The following is a 24,175-nucleotide window of genomic DNA, read 5'->3' as shown; positions in this document are numbered from 1 at the left end:
GCTAGAAGCCTGCCGTCTGGAAGCTCCTTTCCCCAATTTGGCATCCTCCAGAGGTGTTGGATTACAAGCCCCCATCATCCCCAGCCAACATGGCCAATTATTGTTGTCCAAACATCTGGAGGGAGTCTGGCTCCGATTTCAATGGGGATGTGAATCCATTCTAGGTTTCAGTCAGACCTAACCACACTCAATAGGAGCTTTCCAGGGTGCTGAAACCTATTTTGGGGGTTAGATTCAGCACCAGCCTCTACTTCTTTTAAAGCACACAAAAAAGGGGGGGGACTCTACCTAGGCAGAAAGAGTTTTTATTCTCTGCTTACGGAGCTGTACTTTTGAAATTAAGTCCCACTGTCCCGCAGGCTTAGCGCTAGGCAAGTGTGTGCAAGCAGGAGGGCTTACTGCACAAGGTTGCAGCCATAAGCTACATAGAAAGAAAACCTTGCAAAATAATCCCAGTTGACTCCCACTTTCCTCTCCTTATGATGATAAGGATAGTGTTTGGTAGTGGATAATGGGAGGAAAAGAACAGCTTCTACCCTGATTTTATACACTACAGCAGCACCCCTGCTCTGCAGACGCGCATGCTCTCTGACAAGGGGCACGGGACGGGGGAGGGCTTACTGGTTTCCCACATAGTCGCTTGTGCTTTTAATGAAGTTGAAATGCTTGATAGGGGCTGATGCAATTTCTCCCCAGCACCTTCCCAGAGATTTTCCAACACACCATTCATTGCAAAGAAGTTTATTGATAAATGTCTTCCATTCTATACCAGGCCAGCATTTTTGAGTTAGAAAAGAGACCACTCTCACTCCTCCAAGTTACAGACACGTTGAGCAAGGTGTGTGTTCACTATAGCCCTGGGTTTTCCTCCAACTGGGGGTGGGAGGAGAGGAGAGACGGCCACGGCTCTCTCTCTCTCTCTCTGCTGTCAGAAGTGGTGGGTTGCCCTGTGCTCGCTTTCTCTCTCCCTGCAAGGCCTGGTCTGGAGGAGTCCCTGCTGCTCTGAGGGGGAATTTGGTTTATAGCCCTTGGTTCTCTAGAGCATCAGGCCCTCTGCACCCAGAAAGGGAGCGCCATGGCCATGGGACTGAAAGCCACCACCCCTTGTCTCTGCCCTCTAGCCCCAGCCCGCCACTCCCACCCGTGCAACTACATCAACATGAACAGTGTTGTGCTGCAGCCAAAGAGTCCCTCCCGCAGCTGAAGAGGGCCCAGCAGCCATGCTTAGGAGGGGATTCTTGCTTTCCACACCCGCCACAGTTCATACAGCACTGCTGAGAAGGTGGTCACTGAGCATCCTCACAGCAAAGTCCATTCCACTCCTTAGCTGGGATCCTCTCTTACGAGGGAGGAGGGCGCCGGTAAAGGGGGACTACAGGCCGGAGGATACCCCACCAGGAGTTAATTCAGGAGCAGCCGAGGAGGCTGCGCCCAACCTGGCCCTCACCAGCTAGTGAGTGCTACATAACACGCAGCAGAGAGAACTAATGGGGAGGAAGTCGCACACTCAGCCCCTGCCAGTCCCCCCGGGCAGGGCTCAAGGAGGGAAGAGAAAGCGAAGTCCAGGCTTGAGTAGCCTTCTGTGAGCACGAATGCTAGAGAGGCAATCCCCATGGCTCTTCCAGACTCAGAACACACCTGGGGAAACAAGCAAGGAGACAGGAGAGGAGGGAGGGGAGGTGGAGAAAAATACAAGACAACCAAGTGAATCGGACAGCAGTGAGAAGTGGGTGAGAGCAAGCCGTGCCTGGGCTGCAGCACATTCCCCCTCCGCCCCCGCCCCCTCCAGAGGACTGGCTCCGCGGAACAAGAGCCTCCCTCCTGCAGTTCCTACTGGCAATACTGGGAAAGGGGGTGTTGGTGGGTCAAGGCACAACGGCTGCATCCCCATGCAAGAGCCACCGTCCTTAATTGTGGGGAGGAAAGGGTGCTCTAGAGCATGCAAAGAAGGAATGAACCTATCAGTAGAGCCAGCGGCTCTCGTGAGCAGCAGCCTTCCCAGTAACTCTAAACATTCCTGGTACAGGGGCAAGGAGCGCAGAGGGAGGAAGAGCACAGGGCCTCGAGCTACTGCAGGTCGCTTTCATCACCTGGATGAAGCCTTAGAGTCAATTCACCCAACAACTCTTAGGCATAGGGTTGAAGCTGTGCTTGTAGAGACATGGAGCCTTGTAGTATGTGCAGAATTAGCCCCACCTCTTCCCCCCCACACACACACAATTGGTTTGTTGTATTTATGACCAGTTCTCCCACCAATGAGCTGAGAGTGGCTTATTGGCACCTAGGCAGCCTGGTCCCTTCTCTTCACCAGTGGAAACATGTCACGAGGCTTCAGGCTTTGCTCAACTTCACCTGCAGTGCTTCTGGAATGATGGGATGAATGTTGTAGGGGGAGGCAGACCTCAGGCATCCAGGGCCTACTTTGGTTCTCTTTTACTAGAACCTCAAAATCTACCAACTGGAGCCTAGTGCAAAAGACATACACTGAGAACTAGGGGATTCTGAGCCCAGGGATTTGTTTTGAGTACCAGAACTAAAGGGAGTCACAATCCTCCAGGCCAAAATGCAATCCTAGTTACCTTTCTTTATTCGAGCAGCGTCATTTAGGATGGCAGGATAATTTTGTTGTTGCTTTGGTTGAACAATTGCCAGCCGGAAATCCTTGCCAAATTGACTGCAAATCACCCAGAGAGTGTTTTGCAGCCTGTTGTTTCCCAACTACCTTCTGCCCCGCACCTAAATTAGAGACATGCCTGCAATTTAAGCTCATAATAAATCAGTACCTAGGCTCCACTTTGCCACAAGCACAGGCTCAAGCCATTTCCTCACCCTGTGGATTGGATCGTGTGACTCAGCCCAAGGAAGAGTAGGGTTGCCCTGCCTGCTGAATCCAACCACTGGTGCCTCTGACTCCCTTCCCCAAAAGGTAAACCAGTGCAGGCATATATCTGAGAAGGGGGACACTAAGGCCTGGTTCAGACAACACGCTAAACTGTGCTGCTTAACCACAAAATGGTTAAAGGAAGCAGCACAGTTTAGCATGTTGTCTGAACCAGGCCTAAGTCTACACGGCAGCACGTGCTCCCACAAATCAAAATCTCCAGGGCTGTGTATATTCTTGTATCTCTGCAACCCAGATTAAAATACTGGAACCAAACAACCTAAGGTCTGTAGCCAGAATAATGCAATGACATTTATCTATGGATATCTGCCCCCATTTTTCCTTCCTCTTGACTCTACATGGCAGTTTTTTTAATAATCTGGATATTTCAGGATTAAAGGACGTGACGACAGAGGCGAGAGAATGGACAGAAGGATGGCCCATATAGGTAACCCTTTCATCCTAATCTCCAGAAATTCACTTTAAAGGGTTGGGGGAGGGGAGCACGTTATTAGGTGCACTTGCATGGCAAACATCAGGGATGTAGGAACTATACACAGCCCGGCTATTAAACCATCCTGAAGAATTTTGCCATTTTCTAACTGATCAGGTAAAATGAACGTTTTGAGGGTTACCTGCAGGGAGGCAGCATGGAGGGGCGTCAGACAGAATATGCCTGTCCGTCAGGGTCTGTGGCATGGAAAGCACAGAAGGGAGGGATGGGCAGGTGAGCAGACAAGCGGCGGCGGCGGCGGCAGCAGAGAAAGAAAAAGAGGGCACCAACAAGTTACATTCCTACGTCAAGCATCCACCGAAACCTTATCCAGGGCCTGCCACCAGGGGGAGACAAAGGGAACAGGAAGAGAGAGGCTGGGCAAACTGACCAGACCCTCTGGGGCAAAAGAGGGGGCGGAGGGGAGGGAGGAAATGGGAGCTACAGCACAAGTAGGTGATACAAGACACCGAGAAGCAGGGTTTAGGGCAGGCAGTGGCTGAGCCATGCCTGCAGGGGTGAGACGCCATGCACTTGGTAAATCATACAGATAAAGAAAAAGGAAGCCATTCAGTACTCCTCAGTCGCTGTTCATGGTCCTGGCAGGACCACGATGCAGCTAGGGAAATGGTTCTAGTCCCACATTCAGTGAGAAACAGGGCATGTCTTTCGAAGACCCTGGGACACCAGCAATCTGAGTTGGCCATGGTGGAGAGAGAACGTTGCCTAGGATGTTCAGCCAGTATCGCCCACAGAGAACGGAGTACTCTTAGTCTTTTACACTTTGCCCCATGAGTACCTGGCTCTGGTTCTATACCTTGTACATTGCATGGCCACCATCTTCAACCCAGTTTTATGCTCTCAAGGGACCTTGAAGTTCTGTTGCTGCTGTCCACCCACTTGCACCCCCCACCAACCCTGTAGTGTTTGCTAGAGGATGAAGGCACAGTATCGGGGCTAGGGACAGGGGAGGGGAGATCATGTTATTGCAGAAAAGGCAGAAAAGTCACCCTGTGTGCTCCAGGGCCAATTGGGAGAACATGGACCCAACCCCATATTAGCCATCAAACTATCATTTGGGACAGAAACCAAAGAGAGGCCAACTCCATCAAGATGCTAAGCTGGTGTAATACCCTGGGGCAGAAGCAAGACCTTTTCTTCCCATACTGCCCGGGGCTCAACTCAGACAGGCAAGCGAGCAGCGGCAGCCAATAACAACCCTCCCCTCCCTCACGCCATAGTGAACCTATCCAGTACAGGGGAATGAAGGGGCCATGCAGCCAAGCCATGCAATACACCAGCAGCAAGGCAGAGAGCGCCGTCTGAACTTGAGCAGGGCACCAGGGCATTCGAGGGCAGGAGCTGCCGGGGCGACGCCTCTCCATGCCAAATTACACACACGCCATTCCAGAACCTGCTCCTGCCTTTTACTCAGGTGGTGCCACCTCTTTGACTGGGTGGGCCTCTGGGCAATTCCCTTCGCGGCTGTCCTCAAGGAGAAAGCCACTCCCCCATTGGCCAGGGTCCCGAGCGCACCAGCCAATGAAGACCCAGTCTCAGGCCAGCTCACAGGAGGCGGCAGTTTGTTTCCTTCTTCTTCTTGGGGGAAGGGTCTCGGCCTTTGCCCTTTCCCCGTCCATTCCCTCCCACGGCCCCTGACTGGCTTTTAGACGGCCCTCCCGCCTGGCTGTCCATGACAGGACTCCCTTGTGGCAACTGCGTTTTTCCTGAGAGGGACGGCTTTTTCGTGGGGCTTCTCGCACCTGCTCTGTGCTGCTGGCCCTTGGCCTCCATCTCAGACAAGCTGTAGGCCATGGCCAGCTGCAAGTCCTCGTCCTCCTCCTCACTGTCCGTGTACAAGATCACAGGAGACGAGCTGGGGGATGGGCGCTTAGGAGGGGGGCGCTGAGGTGCCGCCGCCAGGGGAGATGGCGGCTTCCGGTTCTGCAGGGCCTGCTGCTCCCGCCGGCTCAGTTCCAAGCCTAGTGCCAGGTCGTCCGGAACACCTGCAAGGGAAGGGTGTGAGCCAACAGTTGAAGACGTCAACTCCCCCACTGCCTCAGCCCCACCCAGATAGGCCAACACCCTAGAGCAGAGGTGGGTATTTTGCAGTCCTCCCATTGTTTTGCTTACAACTCTCACTATACTTCATCACTGGCTATGCTGATTAGGGCAGATGGGACTTTGGTCCCTCGTGATGTTTTAGCCTACAAGTCGCCCACCTATGCCCTCGATCGCCAGTGGGTTAGGCCCTACTACTAGGTTGCAGTCAGACCTAAAGGGGGTCACAACAGCAACACTACCGCCATACAAAAATAGAGTAATTAAGAAGTGGGTCTCCCCCAAATGCATGATTGAGCTAAAAGTGGGGCCCTGGGTCTGGAAAAGTCGGAGACAACTTCAGCTGCCCTAGAGACACCACACTTTATTTGAGCTCTTTGAACGTAGCATTAGGCAGAAGCCCATCTAAAAGCCTTCCATGCCTTTCCCCAGTTCTCCCACAGTTCTCTCCACCAGTCCTCAGTCCCAAACCTGGCATACTACATCATCTCCCTCTCTTTTCTACGTCTAGGCCAAGGGGTAGGCAACCTGGTGCCCTCCAGATTTTTGGACTACAGCTCCTATAATCTCTGACCATTGGCCATGCTGGCAGGGGCTTATGAAGGCTGTAGTGCAAAACATTAGTAGGGAAACAGGTTGTTCCACCACTGCCTGAAAGCCGTCCTGTCCCTCCAGCCAGCCACCATTTTGAAAGAGGCCGCAGAATCATTGGGAAGATCCCTCCCATTCCCTAAATATTCTGGAAGCAGAGATTCTGGCAACTTAGTGCTCTGCAGGGAGGGCAAATTTCCTACAAATTTATCTCAACGCTGATCACTCTTGCAGATTAAATGTCACTCTGAGAACAACCCGATGGGGACAAGGGTCTATTACTTTGTCTCCCAGGAGACAGATTGAGTTCAATCAAGAAGACATCCAGGGGAGCTCAAATTTCTGGTGCAGCACTGGAGAAAGCAGTGCAGTCATGACAGTACAGAAGACCCTGCTCCAGAAACTCAGGATCACCCGCCCCCCCTGTAACTGCTCACCATTAATCTGGATGGATTTCAGCTCCCCGTTTTCTTCCAATTCCAACCTCTCCTGCCCATTTTCGACAATCCTGGAGAACATGAGAGGGAAGGAAGGGGAGAGATAGAGAGAGATGTGAAGAGAAGGAATACGTCAACCCACAAGCAACCTGCCCTGGGCAATGCTGAATTGCTCTGGGCCTGCAAACCCATCCATACCACCAGACTGGTATGTCAAGGCATCCTTTTGCTCTAGATTTGGGATAATCAAAAACTACAACAACAACGGTCCATTGAAAATTTCATTGGTCAACATTCTTCTTTCCTGCAAAGTAGCCTTTTCAATCAGACTGCAGGGCAGGGAACAACAGGGAAAGGGAGATCATATCTCTTCCAGTCCATTCTCTTGAGATTAGGTGGATTTCTTCAAACAGGGGGTTACTAGAGGGTCTGTGGTTCAGCTAACAAGACAAATAAGCCTCTAGGCCTCTTGTACAAATATAGCCAGTAAGCAGCTAAAAAAGTTCAAATAACAGGAGCCAGGGGATTCCTGCAATTTGCTGGCTATTTTAAATTTTATTTTATGGATACATTTCACCGTTGCCTTTTAGCTCTAACAAGGGCCCTTAAGACAGTTTACAAAAGAAAATACTAGGAATTCAAAGAAGAACAGAATTAAAACTGAACATTAAAACCAAGTGGAGTTAAAAACAGTCTCCATTCTCAAATTAAAAACCATTAAAAGCCATGCAGAATAAAAGTGTTTTCACTGCCTGCCCGTAGAAGTCATAAGCTCTACCCTCTTTTGGGAGAGAATTCCATAAACAGTGTTGCCACAGAAAAGGCTTTGTTCCTGTTAACCCTCTTTTGGTGGTGGGAGGGAGTTTACAGGAAAGTTCATATGGGAGGATGCCTCTTTCAGACACCCTGTCTCTAAATCGTTTATAGCTTTGCAGGCAAGAACCAGCACCTTGACTTGGGCCCAGAAACAAACCAGAAGTCAGTGTAACTGATATAAGACAAGTATAATATGGCCTGAAAAATGTACACTAGAAAGCATCCCAGCGACTGCATTTTGCAGCACCTGAAGCTTTCCAACACACCTTAAGGGCAGCCCCAAGTAGAGTGCAATGCAGTAATCTAATTGGGAGGTGAACAAAGCATGCATTACTTTGGCCAAGTTCACCTTCTGCAGGAAGGGGAACAACTAACTGGTGCACGAGATGAAGCTGGGCTGACAAAAAGTAGTCCTGGCCAAAGCACCCACCTGGGCCCTAAGGTGCAATGCTGGCTTCTGGAGCGCTCCCAAACTGCGAATCAGAACGTGTGCTACCCCATCCAGAACAGGTTGCGTTTCCAATTCTGGTATGATGAATGGTTGCAAGAAGGCACTAGATCACATATGCATGAAAGAAGGAAGCCATGCACAATCGGAGACAAATTGCTTTGCTCTTCCTTTCTTTTACCCCATTTCCCTGGTGCTGTGGCCTTGGCTTCCAATATACTCAAGCATTTGAACATACAGGCAATACGACCAGTCAAGAAGTAACAAATCAGCAGTACAGGCCTTGACCAATGACAAGCAGCACTCACTGGCTCGGTTCACACAAGATGCTAACCCACCCAGTGTAGGTTGTTATTGAACTGTGAGTTATCATCTTGTCTGAACGCAGTGCATTTTCTGCAGCGTAGCTTGTTAACCATGCAGTGAAGTTTATTTTTCTCAAACAAGCCACCTGAGCAACCCATGGCTTGTTGGTTTGTTCAGGGTGGTTAACAAGCCACACAAACCACCTTGCAGAAAAAGTGCTACGTTCAGTCAACGTAATGCACAATTCAACAACCACCTAAACAGGGTTAGACGGACCGTTGATCCGAGTCAATAGAAGGCAGCTGCTATTTATCTCCCTGCAGCTGGATGAGAAGTCGCTTCCTCTTGTGGAAAAAAATTAGCTATAGAGCACGGGGTTCTACAAACAGGAACTCAAGCCATCAGGAATGAGAAAGAAAGGGGGGGCTAGGACTCAGGGAGAGAGTGGTATGAACGGGCTTGATTATTCTCCAAGAGGGCCTGAGACATGTCTTACAAGACCAGGTGATGGTGGCTGGAAAGGTAAAACAAAGAGGGAAGCAAAAAAGGGGGGGAAAAGGCCAAGCTAAGCTTAGCTTACCTCTTGGTAGTGATGCGCTTGCCATTGATGAACCTCGTGGAAGTAGAGACAGAACGGAAGCCCATTCCAGCGTTGATGCCAGGACCAAGGCCTGAGGTGAAGAATTCTGCAACAGAGATCACCATAATAACTTGCCAGGGATGGCCCAGCTAGCACAGGGAACAGGGAAAGAAGACAGAGAGAAACCCAGCGAACAAAAGGAAATACTGGACAAGCAAATTTTCTTTTGTAGCTTCCAAGGGTGGACAAAAAGGGAGGCTTGTGAGATGACAGTGAAGTGGCCACCAGTCACGTGATGCAAGACTCAATAGGATTAAATAGCCACAGGGCAGGAGACCAGGTCAATGGGACTTAGAACCAAGGAGTGAATCTGAAGGCCCCAGTGAAATGGGGTGGAAAGGTAGGTCCTCCAGCAGTTCCTTGCTTACCCGGCGACGCTGAGAAGGGTGAGAAGAATGGCCCCGCTGCCGGATGTCGGGGTCCCGGCCCACGCAGGTCTGAGAATGGATCATCTGGAGACAAATCAAGGGGAGAGATCAGCCACAACTACCAAAGAGCTCTTGGGCAGAGATGCCTCCTCAAAGTGTGCAGATCCTGATTCTTTGTTTCCTGTATCTGCCCACAGCTCAGCTTCTTGGGAGTGAAGGCAGCAGGAGACCTTGACGGTGAGGATGGGCTGTGAACACCACCAGGGATTTACGTCATCTTACCTTAGCCTCCATTCCCTGAGCCACCAGAACCACCAGTTAGCAGCAGTGGGTCTGGTGAGCAGTTCCAACTCCACCCTGCATGGAGAAGCATTTTCCCTTTCCCAACACTGAGCTCTTGGAGACAAATTATCTAAACTAAAGCCAATGCCAACATTTTGCTCACAATTAGCCTGCCTCTTGGAAGGAATCTGCAGGGCCCGCCCTTCCGTGATGCAGGGTGAACTGGCTCCCTGTAGGATTTGGCTGCCTTTTAGGATTTTGCTTTATTTGTACTGGTTTTAAAAATTACATTTTCCAAAGGAAACAAGAACAGCAGCATACCAAGCAGCCAAATGATACCAACCTTCCCTCTTCCTTAGGTCAACAAAAATGGCACAGCAATCATTAGTATTTGTTGACTGCTCCAAAAGGTTTAAACCTCTTCCACTGTTGCTCAAACGTAACACAAGACCTCCCTCCCTGACTAACCCCTAATAATCCAAGTTAATTGATTTAGAACTGCGCATTCTCATAATTTAATATAGTACTCTCTAATTCTTGAGATCCGGCTAGATTTCCAATACTTTGCATATACTACTCAAGCAGCAACAATCTTATAATGAAAATAAAAATGTTTATCATCCTTTAAAGTTTGTTAATAAAAAAATATTGGGTCAAGAGCTGACATAGGAACATAAGAAGCTGCCTTATACTGAGTCAGACCCTTAGTCCTTTTAGCCCTGTACTCTCAACACTGACTGGCAGCAGCTCTCCTGGGTTTCGGGCAGGATTCTTCCCTAGCTCGATTTGGAGATGTTGGGGGTCGAACCTGGGACCTTCTGCCTGCAAAGCAGGGGCCCTTTCACTGAGCTACAGCTCCTCCAGATTTTATTACTAATGCCTTTAGGGTTTCCTGGCCATGAATGTATACCAGTTGCTGGGGAACACAAGCAAGAGGGTGCTATTGCATTCATGTCCTGCCCTGGGCTGCCCACAGGCAATCCGGTTGGCCCCCATGCAAACAGGATGCTGGACTAAGCAGGCCTTTGGTCTGATCCAGCACAGTTCTTTGCATTCTTATGAACAGGGCCTTATCTCCCTCTAGAGCCCCCCCCCCCCCCACACACACACACTAGGGAAGGGACAGCATCTTAAGGGTTAGAACATATACCAAAGAAGTCAGCAAAAGGATCTCGTCCCCCAAAGAACTCCCGGAAGACGTCATGGGCGCTGCGGAAAGTAAAGGTGTATTCAGGCCCTGGATGAGCCCTGGAAGCGCTGGGCCCACCTGGAGAAAAGAAGCAGAGAACAGATGTCAACATATGGTTTGTTTGTTTTTCTTCTCAAAATGAATAAGAAACAGCCTCACAGTTTTACCAAGGCTGAGGCTTTGGGGCATTGGCTAATTAACGTATTTTCCATCCAGGCTTCTCAAATGCACAGCCTCTGCCAGCTGTGCACTGCAGCCCCGCTGTTTCTGCAGGCCTAAGCAGATAGGTTGTCCAGCACCCATTCACATTTGGAGGGCCAGGAGCAACTCAAAGGACCACAGAGTGGGGCAAATCCACTGTATACACACACAAAAAAGCCAACAAGAACTGCAAAATCCAGCATGCTCTTGGGCACAAAGAGATCCCAACTGTCCAGACACAGACACCTCCGTTCTCTGGGCCATGTAAGGCCTGGGTTCAGAACAAGCTGCTTTGGTTTCATGCCGGCAACCAGCCAACGGCTCGGCGATGTCCTGTTCCCAAAGCAGGTACCCAACCCTGCTAGGTTCCCCCAGGAACAACTCTGTAAAAGCCTTCCATGAGAAGGAGCTGATGAGGCAAGCATGCATTTCTGAGCTGCAAAGAACCCAATGACTGCCATTGCCTTCTATTTTACTACCCCCTTGGTAATGTGGATTGCTGCTTATACCCCGAATCTCAGTTCTGAAACACCGGTGGCATTTGCTTCGCCCCAACAGAATTCAACTCTTGACCAGACTGCTTACCTGCCCCCACGAGCCCCTCTTTGCCATATCGGTCGTAGACTTCACGCTTGCTCTCTGTAATCAGAAGGCATCTGGGTTAGGCGGGTTACCCTTAGAGAAGAGATGTGACGCGAGCAAATGTTTCTGGCCTTGGCATGGAGACACACACTGGTCATACATATGTATCATGGGCAGTGGTAAATTTGGAAGTTCAGGCACTCCTCATGACAGTCCCTGGAGCCACATCCCTGATGGGTGTCCAGAAAGGCAGGCAGGCAGTCCTATTGACCCATATTGACAAACCAGGTCTAGCAGTTCTCACCTCTACCAGGAACAGGTCCTTGAGGAAGTTAACGGGTCTAAATGGCCCATTCAAGAATAAGCCACCCCAAAATACTCTGTGTCACAACAGGGTGAAATGTCTTGTTGCAGGGAAAATCCATTTCCTCCCCAGCTACTGTGAGGGCTGCAGCCATGCTCAGAGGGAACAGGCGAGTCTGAAGTGGGCGGCAGATGACACCGTTGTCCCTGCTAATCCCAAAGTGCCAAGGCTGCGTCCCTGTAGGGCCTGGCTCCACTACACCACTGACTGTGGGGCAGAGAATGCTACTGAAGCCAACAGTCCTCGTCTTCTCTGACAAAGTCCTACCCATGTTAATAATTCAGCACTTACACAGCATGCTCAGAGAGCTTACATTACCTCAATAATACTTTCAATAACCCTGAGAAGTAAGCCAGTATTATTAGAACCATATTCCAAAAAGAGAGCTGAGGCCAAGTGAGTGTAGCTAGCCGCATGCAGCTTATGTTTAGTCTAAGCCACCAAATGGCCATGCTGGCTGGAGAATGATGGACTTGTAATCCAACACATCTAAAGTCTAAACTCTGGAGCTTCTCATTTCAGGGGAAGCCCAGTTTACCTCAGGTAGCCTGTCCTAATGGTCCAATGTATTTCAAGGCTTAAGTGAATGTACTCAACTTCACCCACCAGCTGCTGTTTCCTATATCAGGCAGGGCTCTGCAGTAGATTGGCAAGAGCTTAGGAAGATGGGAAGCTGCCTTATACTGAGTCAGACCCTTGGTCCATCTAGCTCAGTACTGTTGTCACTGACTGGTAGCAGCACTCCAGGGTTTCAGGCAGGATTCTTTCCTAGCCCTACCCAGAGATGCAGGGGACTGAACCGGGGAATATCTGTAATGCAAAGTAGGTGCTCTACCACAGAACCACGGCTTCTGACTCCCAGTTGTTTAACAACAACAGTGATAAAAAGGTCCCCACCCTAAGTTATATTGCTGCATTAAAGAAAGCTTGGGACAACCAAGAGTGGTTTTTTTGGGGGTACGAAGACTAAGCTCCATCCAGTTTTAGTACTCAAAACAAAACCCTGGGCTCATAATTCTTTCAGTCTATGAGCGTCATCAAATGGGGGGAAATTGCGGTTCCCTGCCATCGCTTCTCTGCCCCTACTCCTTACCCACATTACTTCCTCTTTCTTCCCAGAGAAGAAAGAGGAAGTAAATAAAGACCACGTAGCCCATTCAGGGGGGATTTTTTATCATGCCGCTTTTCCAGCACACAGCAGGAAATGGGGGTGTATTCCATCTCCAAAACAAAGTTGTATTAAAAGGGGTCCATTTTGTGATGGAAAAAAGACAAGAAGGAGTGGGAGGCGTGCAGGAGGCAGATGGCGGCATCTACAGGATGAGCGCAAAACCAGCGTGCGATAAAATGGCAGTCTGATGACACACACACCCATATGCCTTTTGCACCAGGCTCCAGTTGGTGGATCTCAAGGTTTTAATTAAAAACAAAGGACCACTGCATGTCATATCTGGATAGTCTCCCCAAACATGTAATTGAGCTTCCAGGTTAGAGCTGTGAACAAACTCTGCTCCTTGAAGGAATGAGAAATCTCCTCAGCTTGCAGAAACGGACCCACGTACAGGGTCAGAAGCCTGAAAGAACCAAAACAAACAGAAAGGCTGAGGGGGTTCCGGGGAGGAAAGTAAAAAGGCCACTTTCTTACTGTCTGAGAGTACTTCGTAGGCCTCTGCTATCTCTTTGAACTTCTGCTCAGCATGCTCCTTGTTATCTGGGTTTTTATCCGGGTGCCACTGCAGGGCTTTCTTCCTGTACCTGTTTAATCCGCAAAGATACAACGACGTAAGGTCCAGTGCCACAGAGACCCCCTCCCCTTCTCTCACTTCGGCCTGAGCACTGTCTCCACATAGCTGCATCCCTCCATAGTCCTCTCCACCTCGACCTTCTCTAATGGCCTGACAACATTCTACTCCTACAAGCAAAGAGAGAGCCTCAACTCTGCATGGAATGAAATGATCCTCGCTCGCTTCTGTGTAACGTTAGACTCTCTCTTCCCACAGGAGCAGGGAGTCCAGTGGCCAAGACAGGAAGCCCCAGCTCAAGGGAAAGCAGTTATCTATCATTGCACTTCCAGATGCTCTCCAGTAGGGGGCACTTCACAAACAAATAAACAGCAAAGGATACTGAGTAGTAGTAGTATTTTTATTGGCTTAAATATGTAGCGTGCAGCTTACCCGTTTTCTTTTTTTTACTTACAAGTAAGCACATGGGGACCTGATCCAGACTACAACTATTGCATGTGGGTAGGTGGGTAAACCTTTCTTTACTAGCTGCTTGTTTTACTAAATTCCCTGTTCCGGAAATATAGGAAGAAAACCAAATGGGACTCCCCCCACCATTTTGTTTTTAGCCCCTGCACCAGGGGGGTGGGAGAGGAATTCAGGAAAACACATGGAGGATCCTAATCTGGATCAGGGATGCACTCTTACTTATAAGGAAAAAGAGAGAGCATGCCACACATTATGTATTTAATACACTGTTAGCTTACTCTTTAGACAAGCCACCCATAAATGATTTCTGAAACAGAGGACCCACAGAAGGTCTTCTATGGCAGGAGTGGGGGATCTGTGGCCCTCCAGGTTTTGTTTGGACTACAACCCCCAACAGCTCCATCATGTATGGCCAATAGTCAGGGATGATGGGAGTTGTAGTCACTCCTGCCCTACAGGGAGCAAGAAGCGGGTCCAGATATTTGGCTCATTGGATAACTTGCTTCAAGAGTTCCTGCCATACCTCTTGTCCTCTTATAGATGTGCTGCTGCCTTAGGGAACATCCAGGCTGCATTAGCACAAAGGACAGGTGGGCAAGTTCACAAAAGTGGATTTCGGACACCTTGGGAAAGGGGAAATCACTGATGTAGATATTTCATGCTATAAAACTTTCTCCACGTTGCAGTTTAGTTCCTGCTTGACAACTTTTAAATTTTGTATACTTTTTAATGTTTATTGTTTTTAACTGTTGTAAACTGCCCAGAGAGCTTCGGCTATGGGGCAGTATATAAATTATTATTATTATTATTATTATTTATTTATATAGCACCATCAGTGTACATGGTGCTGTACAGAGTAAAACAGTAAATAGCAAGACCCTGCCGCATAGGCTTACAATCTAATAAAATCATAGTAAAACAATAAGGAGGGGAAGAGAATGCAAACAGGTACAGGGTAGGGTAAGCAGGCACAGGGTAGGGTAAAACTAACAGTAGAAAGTAACAGTAGAAGTCTGCACAACATCAAGTTTTAAAAGCTTTAGGAAAAAGAAAAGTTTTTAGTTGAGCTTTAAAAGCTGCGGTTGAACTTGTAGTTCTCAAATGTTCCAGGCGTAAGGGGCAGCAGAAGAGAATGGACGAAGCCGAGCAATGTAATACATAAACAAATAAATAAATAAATAAAGTTCCCCTAATTGGGCATTTCTGGCCAAAGAACATTTAGATCCTATCACTTCCATTACACTGTAATATTGTCATACGTTTGTAGAGGTGTACAAAATTATGCATGAAATGGATAGGGAGACATTTTTCTCCCCCTCTCAAAATACTAGAACCATGGGACATCCCATGAAGCTGATTGATGAGAGAGCCAGGACAAATAAAAGGAAGTACTTCTTCACACAGCCCATAGTTAAATTATGGAACTCGCTACCACAAGATGTAGTGATGGCCACCAATTTGGATGGCTTTAAAAGGGGGTTGGATACATTCCTGGAAGCGAAGGCTATCAACGGCTACTAGCCCTGATGGTTGTGTGCTATCTCCAGTATTTGAGGCAGTAAGGCTGTGTGCACCAGTTGCTGGGGAACATGGGTGGGAGGGTGCTGTGGCACCATATCCTGCCTTGGTGGTCCCTGGCCGATGGCTGGTTGGCCACTGTGTGAACAGAGTGCTAGACTAGATGGACCCTTGGTCTAATCCAGCAAGGCTCTTCTTACGTTCTTATTGTCATTCCTATTCAGAAGGGCAGAGGAGGGCAGATCTCCAGATGGTTTGGAGTTCAACTCCCAGCATTCCTGAGTACTGGCCATGCTGACAGGGGGCTTCTGGGAATCAAAGTCCAAAACACCTAGATATCTACCTTCTGCCCTCCCCTTGCTGGTCCCATACTCCCAGGTTGTCCAGAGTGTTTATCTCCCACAACCTCACTTTCTAAAAAAAAAAAGTAGCTTTACAAAAAAGGCTCTCCCTCTCCCATGTGTTTATCTTAGTGTGAGGTGGATAAAAATCAATTCACCCAAAAGATCAGATTCCTTCCCACACACACACACACACACACGCAAAGTGTTAATTCTAGCAAGTTTCTCTTGTAAAAATTAAAACCAATTCTGAAATTTCACAGTTGCCACTCACCATCTGTAAACAGATTTAAGTACTGTAGTATAAACAACAACAACAACAACAACAACAACAACAACATATGGATTGCATGAGCAAAGGTTTTGGATCAATAACTGATGCAGCATAAAGGTCCTATTGAAGAGCATATCAACATATTTTAATGGCAACATCAACCAATCAGTATATGTTCGGGAAATATTTGAAGCAAAATTTGGAAAGCTGATTTAAATGACTTATTTATTGTAGTTATGCTAGTCTTCACTTTTTTACAGTGGTCCTGCAAGATAAGAGCTTCTGAACATTTAAGTGAACACAAATTGGACAAATGTATTACAAATCAATCCTCAGTTGCAAAGTCCCAGGGAAAGTGAATTCTGGATGTGTGGCATCTAGTTATTTGTGTTACAACAGCCCTGGGAGCTAGCAATGGAGCTCAGATCGATTCTACCAGGCCTTAAGCCTTCTAGGTTTCCCACAGGGAAACCGAAGTGGAACCAAAGGAGAAAGGAGAGAAACCAAGGCAAAAATACAGGAAAAGTTCAACACGCAAGGCTTCTTGTGAGAGCCAAAGGCAAAGTTGGCAATAAAGTTGAACTCCTGCATAACAATCCAGTATCCCCATACAGTAGGAAACGCTGCACTCTGGATGCTCTCTGTTCTTGACATTAAGGCAATCGTGAGGGCCTCTTTTTGTCTATGACCCTATTCTCTATCTGGGCTCACTGTGCCAACACTACCACATACCACCTCCTAGGCCACGCTGAAACACACTCTACCACCACAGCAGGCACAGGGTGACAAAAAATACCTCCCAACAGTTAGGCCCGGTGAGCAGAAAGAGAGAAAATGCAACTTACGCCTTTTTGATGTCATCTGGTGAGGCATTACGGGGCACCCCCAGCGCTTCATAGTAATCCACCATGGTGTTCACTTGTGCTATGCTGGAAAACTGGAGTGGGAGGCAAAGGACAGTATATAAGGCTCCTCTTAAAGCACCTCGTAGTTGTTGTTGTTGTTATTATTATTATTACTTACCATTTTTCCCCTTGCAAGGAGCCCAAGGCAGCTTACATGGTCCTCCTGCTGTTCATTTTATTCTCACAACAACCCTATGAGGTAGGTTAAGCTGAGAGTCAGTGATTGGCCCAAGGAAACCCAATGAGCTTCATAGCTGAATGAGGACTAGAACCTGGGCCTCCCAAGTGCCAGTCTAGCACTCAAATCACTATACCACACTGGCTCTCAAGGATAGCCTACCTCACCTATGAGAATCCAAGAAGAATGACCTACTATACTGATCTGAGCCCTCCAGAAACACAGCAAAGGGACCCACTGATACACCTGAATCAAAAGTCCTACAATTCCTGGGCTCCTTGAAACTCAGGGCACTACTGCAGCATGGAAGCTTGTACATGTCATGAGAGCCAGTCGCTGACCCTCAGCTTATAAGCTACCTCACAGGGTTGCTGTGAGGATACCATGGAGAGAAGGAGGGCCAGGAAAGCTGCCATAGATTGAAAGCAAGAGGGGGGGAAGGCAGGCTATAAATATATTAATGAATAAATAATAATAAAATGTGTTTTCTACCAAATTAGGGATGAAATGGTGATGAGGGGTAGGAAGGAGAACCCGAGGGAGGGGGAATGCTTTTTTCTGTCTAAACATGCATAGGATTGCACCTTAAGCCTCTTTTAATGCCATCCAAGTAGGTGGCTGTTATTACAACTTGGGGAAGTAAATTCCAGTTTAACTATGTGAGAGGCAAAGAAGTGTTTCCTTTTAACTATCCTGAATCTTCCACCATTCAACTTCATGGTACGAACCCGGATTCTAGTGTTATGTGAGAATTATCCATGGTGTGGAGAAAGTGCACATCATGCACAAATTTTTCTCCCTCTATACTTTCTTCACCCCATGTCATAATTTTATACACCTCTATCACACAAACCCTTACACACCTTTTTTAGAAGTTAAACATCTTGAAATCTTTTTGCAGCCATGCAAGGTACATAAAGATCAATGAAGGCTTAGAAAATGCAGTGCAGCAGACTGGGATTTCAAGTAATGTACAGGCAGGAATCCCACATCAGCTCCCAACTTCTTTGCTACGGTCCTTGACCATTTCCGAACAGGACAGGATATGCCTCATCCCTCCTTCTCCTTATCAAACTAGTTCCTAACTTTGAAAACATTTAAGAACCCAAGTATTTAAAAAAGGAAACAGTAATAAGAAATAATTTAAATTAAATCAGGCAAATGCCTAATATGCAAATGCCTAATTCGCATATGCACCAGCTCACTAAATCCAAGGTTGTTTATTTTAAGAGAACAATTCAACATCACCACCAATTTGTGCTTTAAGCAAGATCCGTTCCCCCAGGGACAGTTCCCTGTGCTGCAGGGTGTCAAGTTCATCCCCAGAAGCCAGCATGTAAGGCAGACTCTGGCATCTGAAAACCTCACAGTGCAAACCAAAAACCAGCAAGCATTTGGATGTTTTCACTGGAGACCTTTATTAAATCCTATCTTCGCTTCAATGGGTTTGAAAAGTGAAAGTGAAACTGACGTTACCCCAAATACTCACTCTCAAATCTGGATCCAACCCAAGGGCTTTTAAACAGTTTCACTTGAGTTACATCAGTTCTAAATCATACCAGTGATGAATTAATTCTAAATAACGGCAATAAAACTACAAGCGCATAGCGATCTTGGCTGATGCCTCCAGAAGCCCAGATAAGAGGTCTGGTTCAAGCTGCAATACCAATTGGTCTTTCTATCTGTTGCCTTAGGCCAGGAGTGGGGGAACTTCTTTCAGAACCAATTCAATTTTGAGGAGGGATCAGGTGAGCCACTTTCCAAGGGTGGGCGGAACTAAAGACAAAGAGAGCAGGGCCAAAGGCAAAGAAGGTGGGGCCCCAGCAGCACACGGTAGGATAAAGCTGTTACTGCCAGTAACTAAGCCTTAGGAGAAACATCCCAATCATTTACAATGGAGAAAAAGTGGCACAAAAGCAGAGAAACCACCAAATGTTCAATGGTTGTGGGAAAGGGGGCACAGCCATTTGCAAAACACAGAGGGCCAGATTTTGCCCCAGGTCTGAGATGCCTCCACCCCTGCCTTAGGCCCAGTGCACTCAGAGTGCCAGGGTTGCTTGAAACACAGTGATGTGCCACCAGCTCCATTTGGGAGACCGGCTTGTCTTCTTTCAACCACAGCTAACACCTTCTGTAGCTGAAACTGCCTCAAACTAAGCAGGAAGTGGCTTCACAACAATCGCCTTGTCACATGGAGATGTTTGTCTTTTACAGCAGCCCCACCGCACCCCTGTTCACGCTGTGGGTTAGGCCTCAGAGCAGAGAAATCGGAGGTCCTGCCAGAGAACTACCCTTGCAGAGAGACAAAGCGAGCAAGCATCTCAGCTGACCCAGCTCCACCACACCAAAAAGGGTGCTGTCAGCCCAGCCATTCCTCGTTAAGTGTCTTTATGCCTTAAGCGGTTTAGCAGCCATTAGGTTTTTAAGAGATTAGGCGGCTGCAGGAGGAGCAAGAAGAGCGGCCGTGGAAACCCTAGACAGAAACTCTGCCGAGGAGTGTTATTGAATTAAGAATGTGGCCGCCTGATTGTGAAGCTCAGCTTGCCTGTTGACTCGGGGATCCACGCTTGCCAGTTCAGCTTTGGCATTTAACGCATAATCAGAGGTTTACAGGCTAGGGGTACACTGGGATGAAATAGAACAAGCGCCGAGCGCACAGCCCCTTGAATCTTGGATATATATACTCCACCGTGTACTTTGCAGACTAGTTGTGCCAGGGCCAGCTCCAGACATTTTGCTGCCTAAGACAAAGGGCACCAGAAAGCCCACCCCAACTTCACATACAGAGGGTGAACAAACTGCCAGTGGAATCTCACTTCAGCACTGGCAAAAGGTCAGCATGCCAGTTTAGGGGACATAAGTCAAGGCTATGTCCCATACTGACCATGCAGCATAGCGGGGGGAGCTCAGGAGGAACAGCCATTGGGGAGCTGCCACTGTTTTTCTCCACATACACACACATTCCAACATCCCCTGCCTGCAGTGGCCAGAGACCTCACTCTGCCTAACGGTAGGGACGGCCCTGTCAGCTACTAAAATGATCTCCTTGTCTTGTCTTGTCTTTTTTTTTATGCTGCTACACATCAGCATTACCTTCCTTTGAGCTCTTAAGTCTTATCTTTTTGTTTATCTGATTCAAGATATACAGCTTCCCTTTGTACTAATCTTGTTTCTATTTATATGGCTTTTCATCAAAGTGAAAACCAGTGCAGTGTAGCGGTTAGTGTTGGACTGGGGCTTGGGAGATCCGGGTTCTAGTCCCTACTTGGGCATGAAGCTCACTGGGTAACTTGGGGCTAGTCACTGACCCTCAGCTTAGCCTGCCTCACAGGGTTGTTGTGAGGATAAAATGGAAAGGAAGATGACCATGGAAGCCGCCTTACATTCATTGCAAGAGAGGAAAAAACAAGATATAAATATAATTAATAAATAACGTGTTTTCTACAAAATTCAGAGTTAAAATGATAATTGGAGGTGGGAAAGGGAGAGGGAGAGAGAGAGAGATGCCCCCTCACAACCTCATTCCAAATGTCAGGCTATCCCTTCTCTCCTCTTCTGCTGCGTTCTGGCCAGACTCTCAAGGAGAAGGCACCCTGGTACAGCACACATGTTTTGAATGCAGAAGGTCCCAGGTTCAATCCCTGGCATCTCCAGATAGGGCTAGAAAAATTCCTGTTGAAACCCAGAAGAGTCAGTGGCCCAATCCAAACCTGTTTTCTCCTCAAACATGCTGCCCAAGTTCAGACAAGACAACAAGCCATGCCCAGGCAGGTAATTTGTCAAATGATGTCCAGCATGATGCACCACAGTTTAAACAAGCCACCATGATCTTGCGAACTGGGCCAGTGTTGGCAATATTGGGCTATCAATGGACCAAAGGTCTGATGTGAATCAAGCAGCTTTCTGCATCCTCCCTCCCAGAGCTTTGGCCCCTTCCTTACCTTCCGGTTGCTGCTTTGCTGGGCTATTAGGGCAGAGACAGCCTCCACAACACAGAGCGGTTTTGCCTCCTCTAGGAAAGAAGCAGAAAGATTTCCTCTCCCTTAACACTGAAGTGCCAGTCCTTATTTTCACATGTAAGGTGGTGGAGTATCTCCCACCATGACCTGCACATCTCCTCCCAGTTCTGGGCTCAAAGGGGTGGACTTCCAGGCTAAAGAATGTGATCCCAAGCCACTTGCCCCAACATAGCACATTTCTTCTACAGAAACAAGGAAAATTACACTTTCCCATAGCTTTTATTTCATGGTACTTTGCATCATTTGCATAGAATAGCGTCACCTTAGATTACTTCAAAAGTTTCACAAATTAAGGGTGCAATCGCATCTTCAAACAGAAAAACATCCAACAACTCCCAGCATTCTTCAGCCAGTCATGCTTGCAGGACTTCTTTCTTTTTTCTGTCTAAACATGCACAGGATTGTGCCCTAAGTCATCTCCCAGCACTTACAGTTTAAACTCCTCGTGCTTAAATCAAATACTTTCATCAGCAGCTTTTGGCAGAGGGCTTGTCTAGAAACTTAGCCATTACTTATTTCAAGAGAGTTGGTCTTAAAAGCAAAACAAAACACTCCTCTCTCACCAATTTACGCGTAAAACCCTACCTTGCTTGTAGCAAAAAAGCCTGCCGCGTTCAGACGGCGGCAGCCGGAACCCCGACTCTCAACCTCTCTTCTTCTACACAGGAGGGGTGGGGGCGTTTCTCATGATGGAAATATGCATTTTGTCCCAGCGGGCCTCCGTTTCTCCCTTTGTTTTGCCTTGTCCCGTCCGACCAAATGCACAACACATCCGGCCCCGGGGGCCGATCGCGTTTCAGCTTCTGGAGTGTTCTAGCAGCGCCTTTCGCCCGCGCCACCTAGGCCAGCCGCTGAACACCCATTTCCCTACCGGCAAGAAGAACTGCCCATGACACGCATTCGCCGCCAGCAGCAGCAGTACCTTTGGGTAGCAAACGTTTCTTCCCTTTGCAATTTGGGTCAGGGACGGCCCAGACGTTCCCAAAACGAGACGGTGTCCCTGTTGGGGCCCCCGCCTTTTTTCCCTGCGCACCTCCTCCATCTTTAACCCTAGCCACTCCGAAGGACACTCCTCATACCCTGCGTTAATTAAACTGGAATAGCAACTACGGACTGGCTCCGTACACGGATCAAAATTCTCCACTTGATAAACATGTTTTGAAAGGAGTGCCGGGGTACGCGGACGGAGAAGGCGGGGCGTCATTATTATTATTACTATTATTATTACTATTATTATTATTAACTACGCTTTAATCACCCTGAATGCGGGTACCACTGGGTGGTGGTAGGGAAGGAACGAAATCGGAGAAGGGCAATTATTACCAATCGAGCAACTTCGAAACACTTCCTAGCTGTTTCTGCGATGCACTGGCAGGCAAGCTCTGATCTGCCGCTCCAGACTCCTCTACTCCGGGGCGACCTGCATTTCTGGAACGCTCCATACTGCCAGGGTCTTGAGGGGGCGTACTACACCCCACACACACACTCCACCCGACCCACCCCTTACACTACTGTAAGGCCGATCTCCTCGCTTTTGTTTCATACAAAGGCATACGGCGCCTTAGCCAATGCCCCCACCCGTCATGCAGGGCTCATCCAAGCCACATACCTCACCACTTGAGGAGGCTCAGTCCGGATCGCACCATGGCCACCGCTACACCCCGCTCACCCTAGACGATGGACACAATAATGTTGCTGCTGCTGCTGCAGCTCTAGTCTTCGCTGCAGCTGTCAAGCGAAAAGAAGGCCGGCGCCTAGCCAACAAGCCCAGCTCAGCCCTGAGGATTGGCAGGGGCGAGGGCCAATAGAACGCGCGGCTCCATTGTGATGTCAGAGTGTTGCACTTTGAACTGATGAGGTAAGGCAACCCAACCACAGACAACAGCTGGTGGAGACGCCGGTGGAATTCTCTGGACTGGGCGGCGGGTGTTGCTGAGGCACGCAGCAGAGTGTCGCGCTGCCCATCCCACGCGCAGCCTCGGTGAAGCGCGCGCGCATCCTGGCATGCCAGGGCGCGCGTGAATTCGCACACGGGGCGGTCTGCGGAGGACTCCCTTTAACGGATCTGCAGGTTTCTGTGTATTCCATGCTGAGTTCTCATTCCCAAGGGAAAGCAGGCAGCCCTGGGTCTTGGGGTTCTTCTTGCCCTTTCTCTCTCTGAATATGCTGCGGCTGAGTGCTATATCTGTTTGGACTCCACTGATGTTTTTTCAACCTCTGTGTTGTGTTGCCACATGCATGCCCCCATTATTGAGAAGGGTGAGAAAAGCCATTTATAATGTACAAACACACCTAAATTTCAGATTGATTCTTTTGGATGATCACAAACTAATCAATTAGACTACTACAGGGACACCCTTTTAATACAATTAACTTAAGGTACAATCCCATGAGAGTATTTAGGTCTGGCACAGTGGAGTGCAGATGAAATAGTTGATTCATGTTCTGACCTATGGAAATGCTGCACATCCCAAATCCTTAAGAGCGGAAATCCTAGCAGCACATCTTCTGCTGTATCAGGGTTGAACCCCAGAATCTGTTTTTCAATAGAAGGATTTAGCCCTGAAATGTGAAGAAATAATGGGGCATCTACTTCTGAGCAAGTGCAGAGTATCTGTCTCTCACCACCAAGAAATTTCAAACAGCCCAGACAAAGCTAATGCTCCCTCTCAAAGGGGGGAGGGGTCATCTCTAGGTAGGCCCAAGACCTTAAACTTATTATTTTAGAAAGCAGCTCAGCAGTAGAAAATCAAATGCACGTGGAAACTAGTGGGTAGCAGTAACACCACTTAAGAGGTGATGTAGCAACTTAGGGCAGGCAAGATGGATGGAGAAGTCAGATGCAGTGACTCAGCATTTGGGGCACTGCTGGCAATAGCACTTTCAGATCTCCAGGATCCAGATGTAAGAGGTGTGGCTTGGGAGAGTTATGAGGTGGAGCCAATTCTTGAACAAAAAACAAACACTGATGTGTGGCTGGACCTGGAAGAATGGCCCAGTAGTTAAAGGGTGGAGCTGTGAACACTAGCAAAAAGTGTGTGTGTGTGTGTGTGAGAGAGAGAGAGGTCATA

The 24,175-nt window shown here is 48.2% G+C and overlaps 1 protein-coding gene across 3 annotated transcripts; it reads right to left on the bottom strand.

Annotated features, from left to right (window-relative positions):
* Positions 1-725: 725 nt before the first annotated feature.
* LOC134392451 (dnaJ homolog subfamily B member 2-like) lies at positions 726-22,891 on the bottom strand. 3 transcript variants are annotated; one of them, XM_063116793.1, is made up of 12 exons: positions 22,714-22,890; positions 21,027-21,095; positions 16,848-16,939; positions 13,305-13,414; positions 11,299-11,352; positions 10,474-10,590; positions 9,042-9,125; positions 8,614-8,719; positions 6,464-6,534; positions 5,138-5,380; positions 3,517-3,571; positions 726-1,638 (listed from the first exon to the last, which is right to left on the bottom strand). In XM_063116793.1, the coding sequence occupies exons 3-11, from the start codon at positions 16,910-16,912 to the stop codon at positions 3,543-3,545; spliced, it is 879 nt and encodes a 292-aa protein (XP_062972863.1). In that variant the 5' UTR covers positions 16,913-16,939; positions 21,027-21,095; positions 22,714-22,890; the 3' UTR covers positions 726-1,638; positions 3,517-3,542. The 3 variants fall into 3 exon arrangements, with proteins under 3 accessions (XP_062972863.1, XP_062972864.1, XP_062972865.1); XM_063116794.1 differs by lacking the exon at positions 21,027-21,095 and having other exon boundaries at positions 22,714-22,891; XM_063116795.1 differs by lacking the exon at positions 3,517-3,571 and having other exon boundaries at positions 21,027-21,097; positions 22,714-22,889.
* Between the last annotated feature and the right edge of the window lie 1,284 nt (positions 22,892-24,175).

Source organism: Elgaria multicarinata, chromosome 2, assembly GCF_023053635.1.
Source record: "Elgaria multicarinata webbii isolate HBS135686 ecotype San Diego chromosome 2, rElgMul1.1.pri, whole genome shotgun sequence".
Lineage (NCBI taxonomy): Eukaryota > Metazoa > Chordata > Lepidosauria > Squamata > Anguidae > Elgaria > Elgaria multicarinata.
The sequence above is the reverse complement of the archived record's forward strand: the minus strand, read 5'-3'. Positions and strand labels throughout refer to the sequence as shown.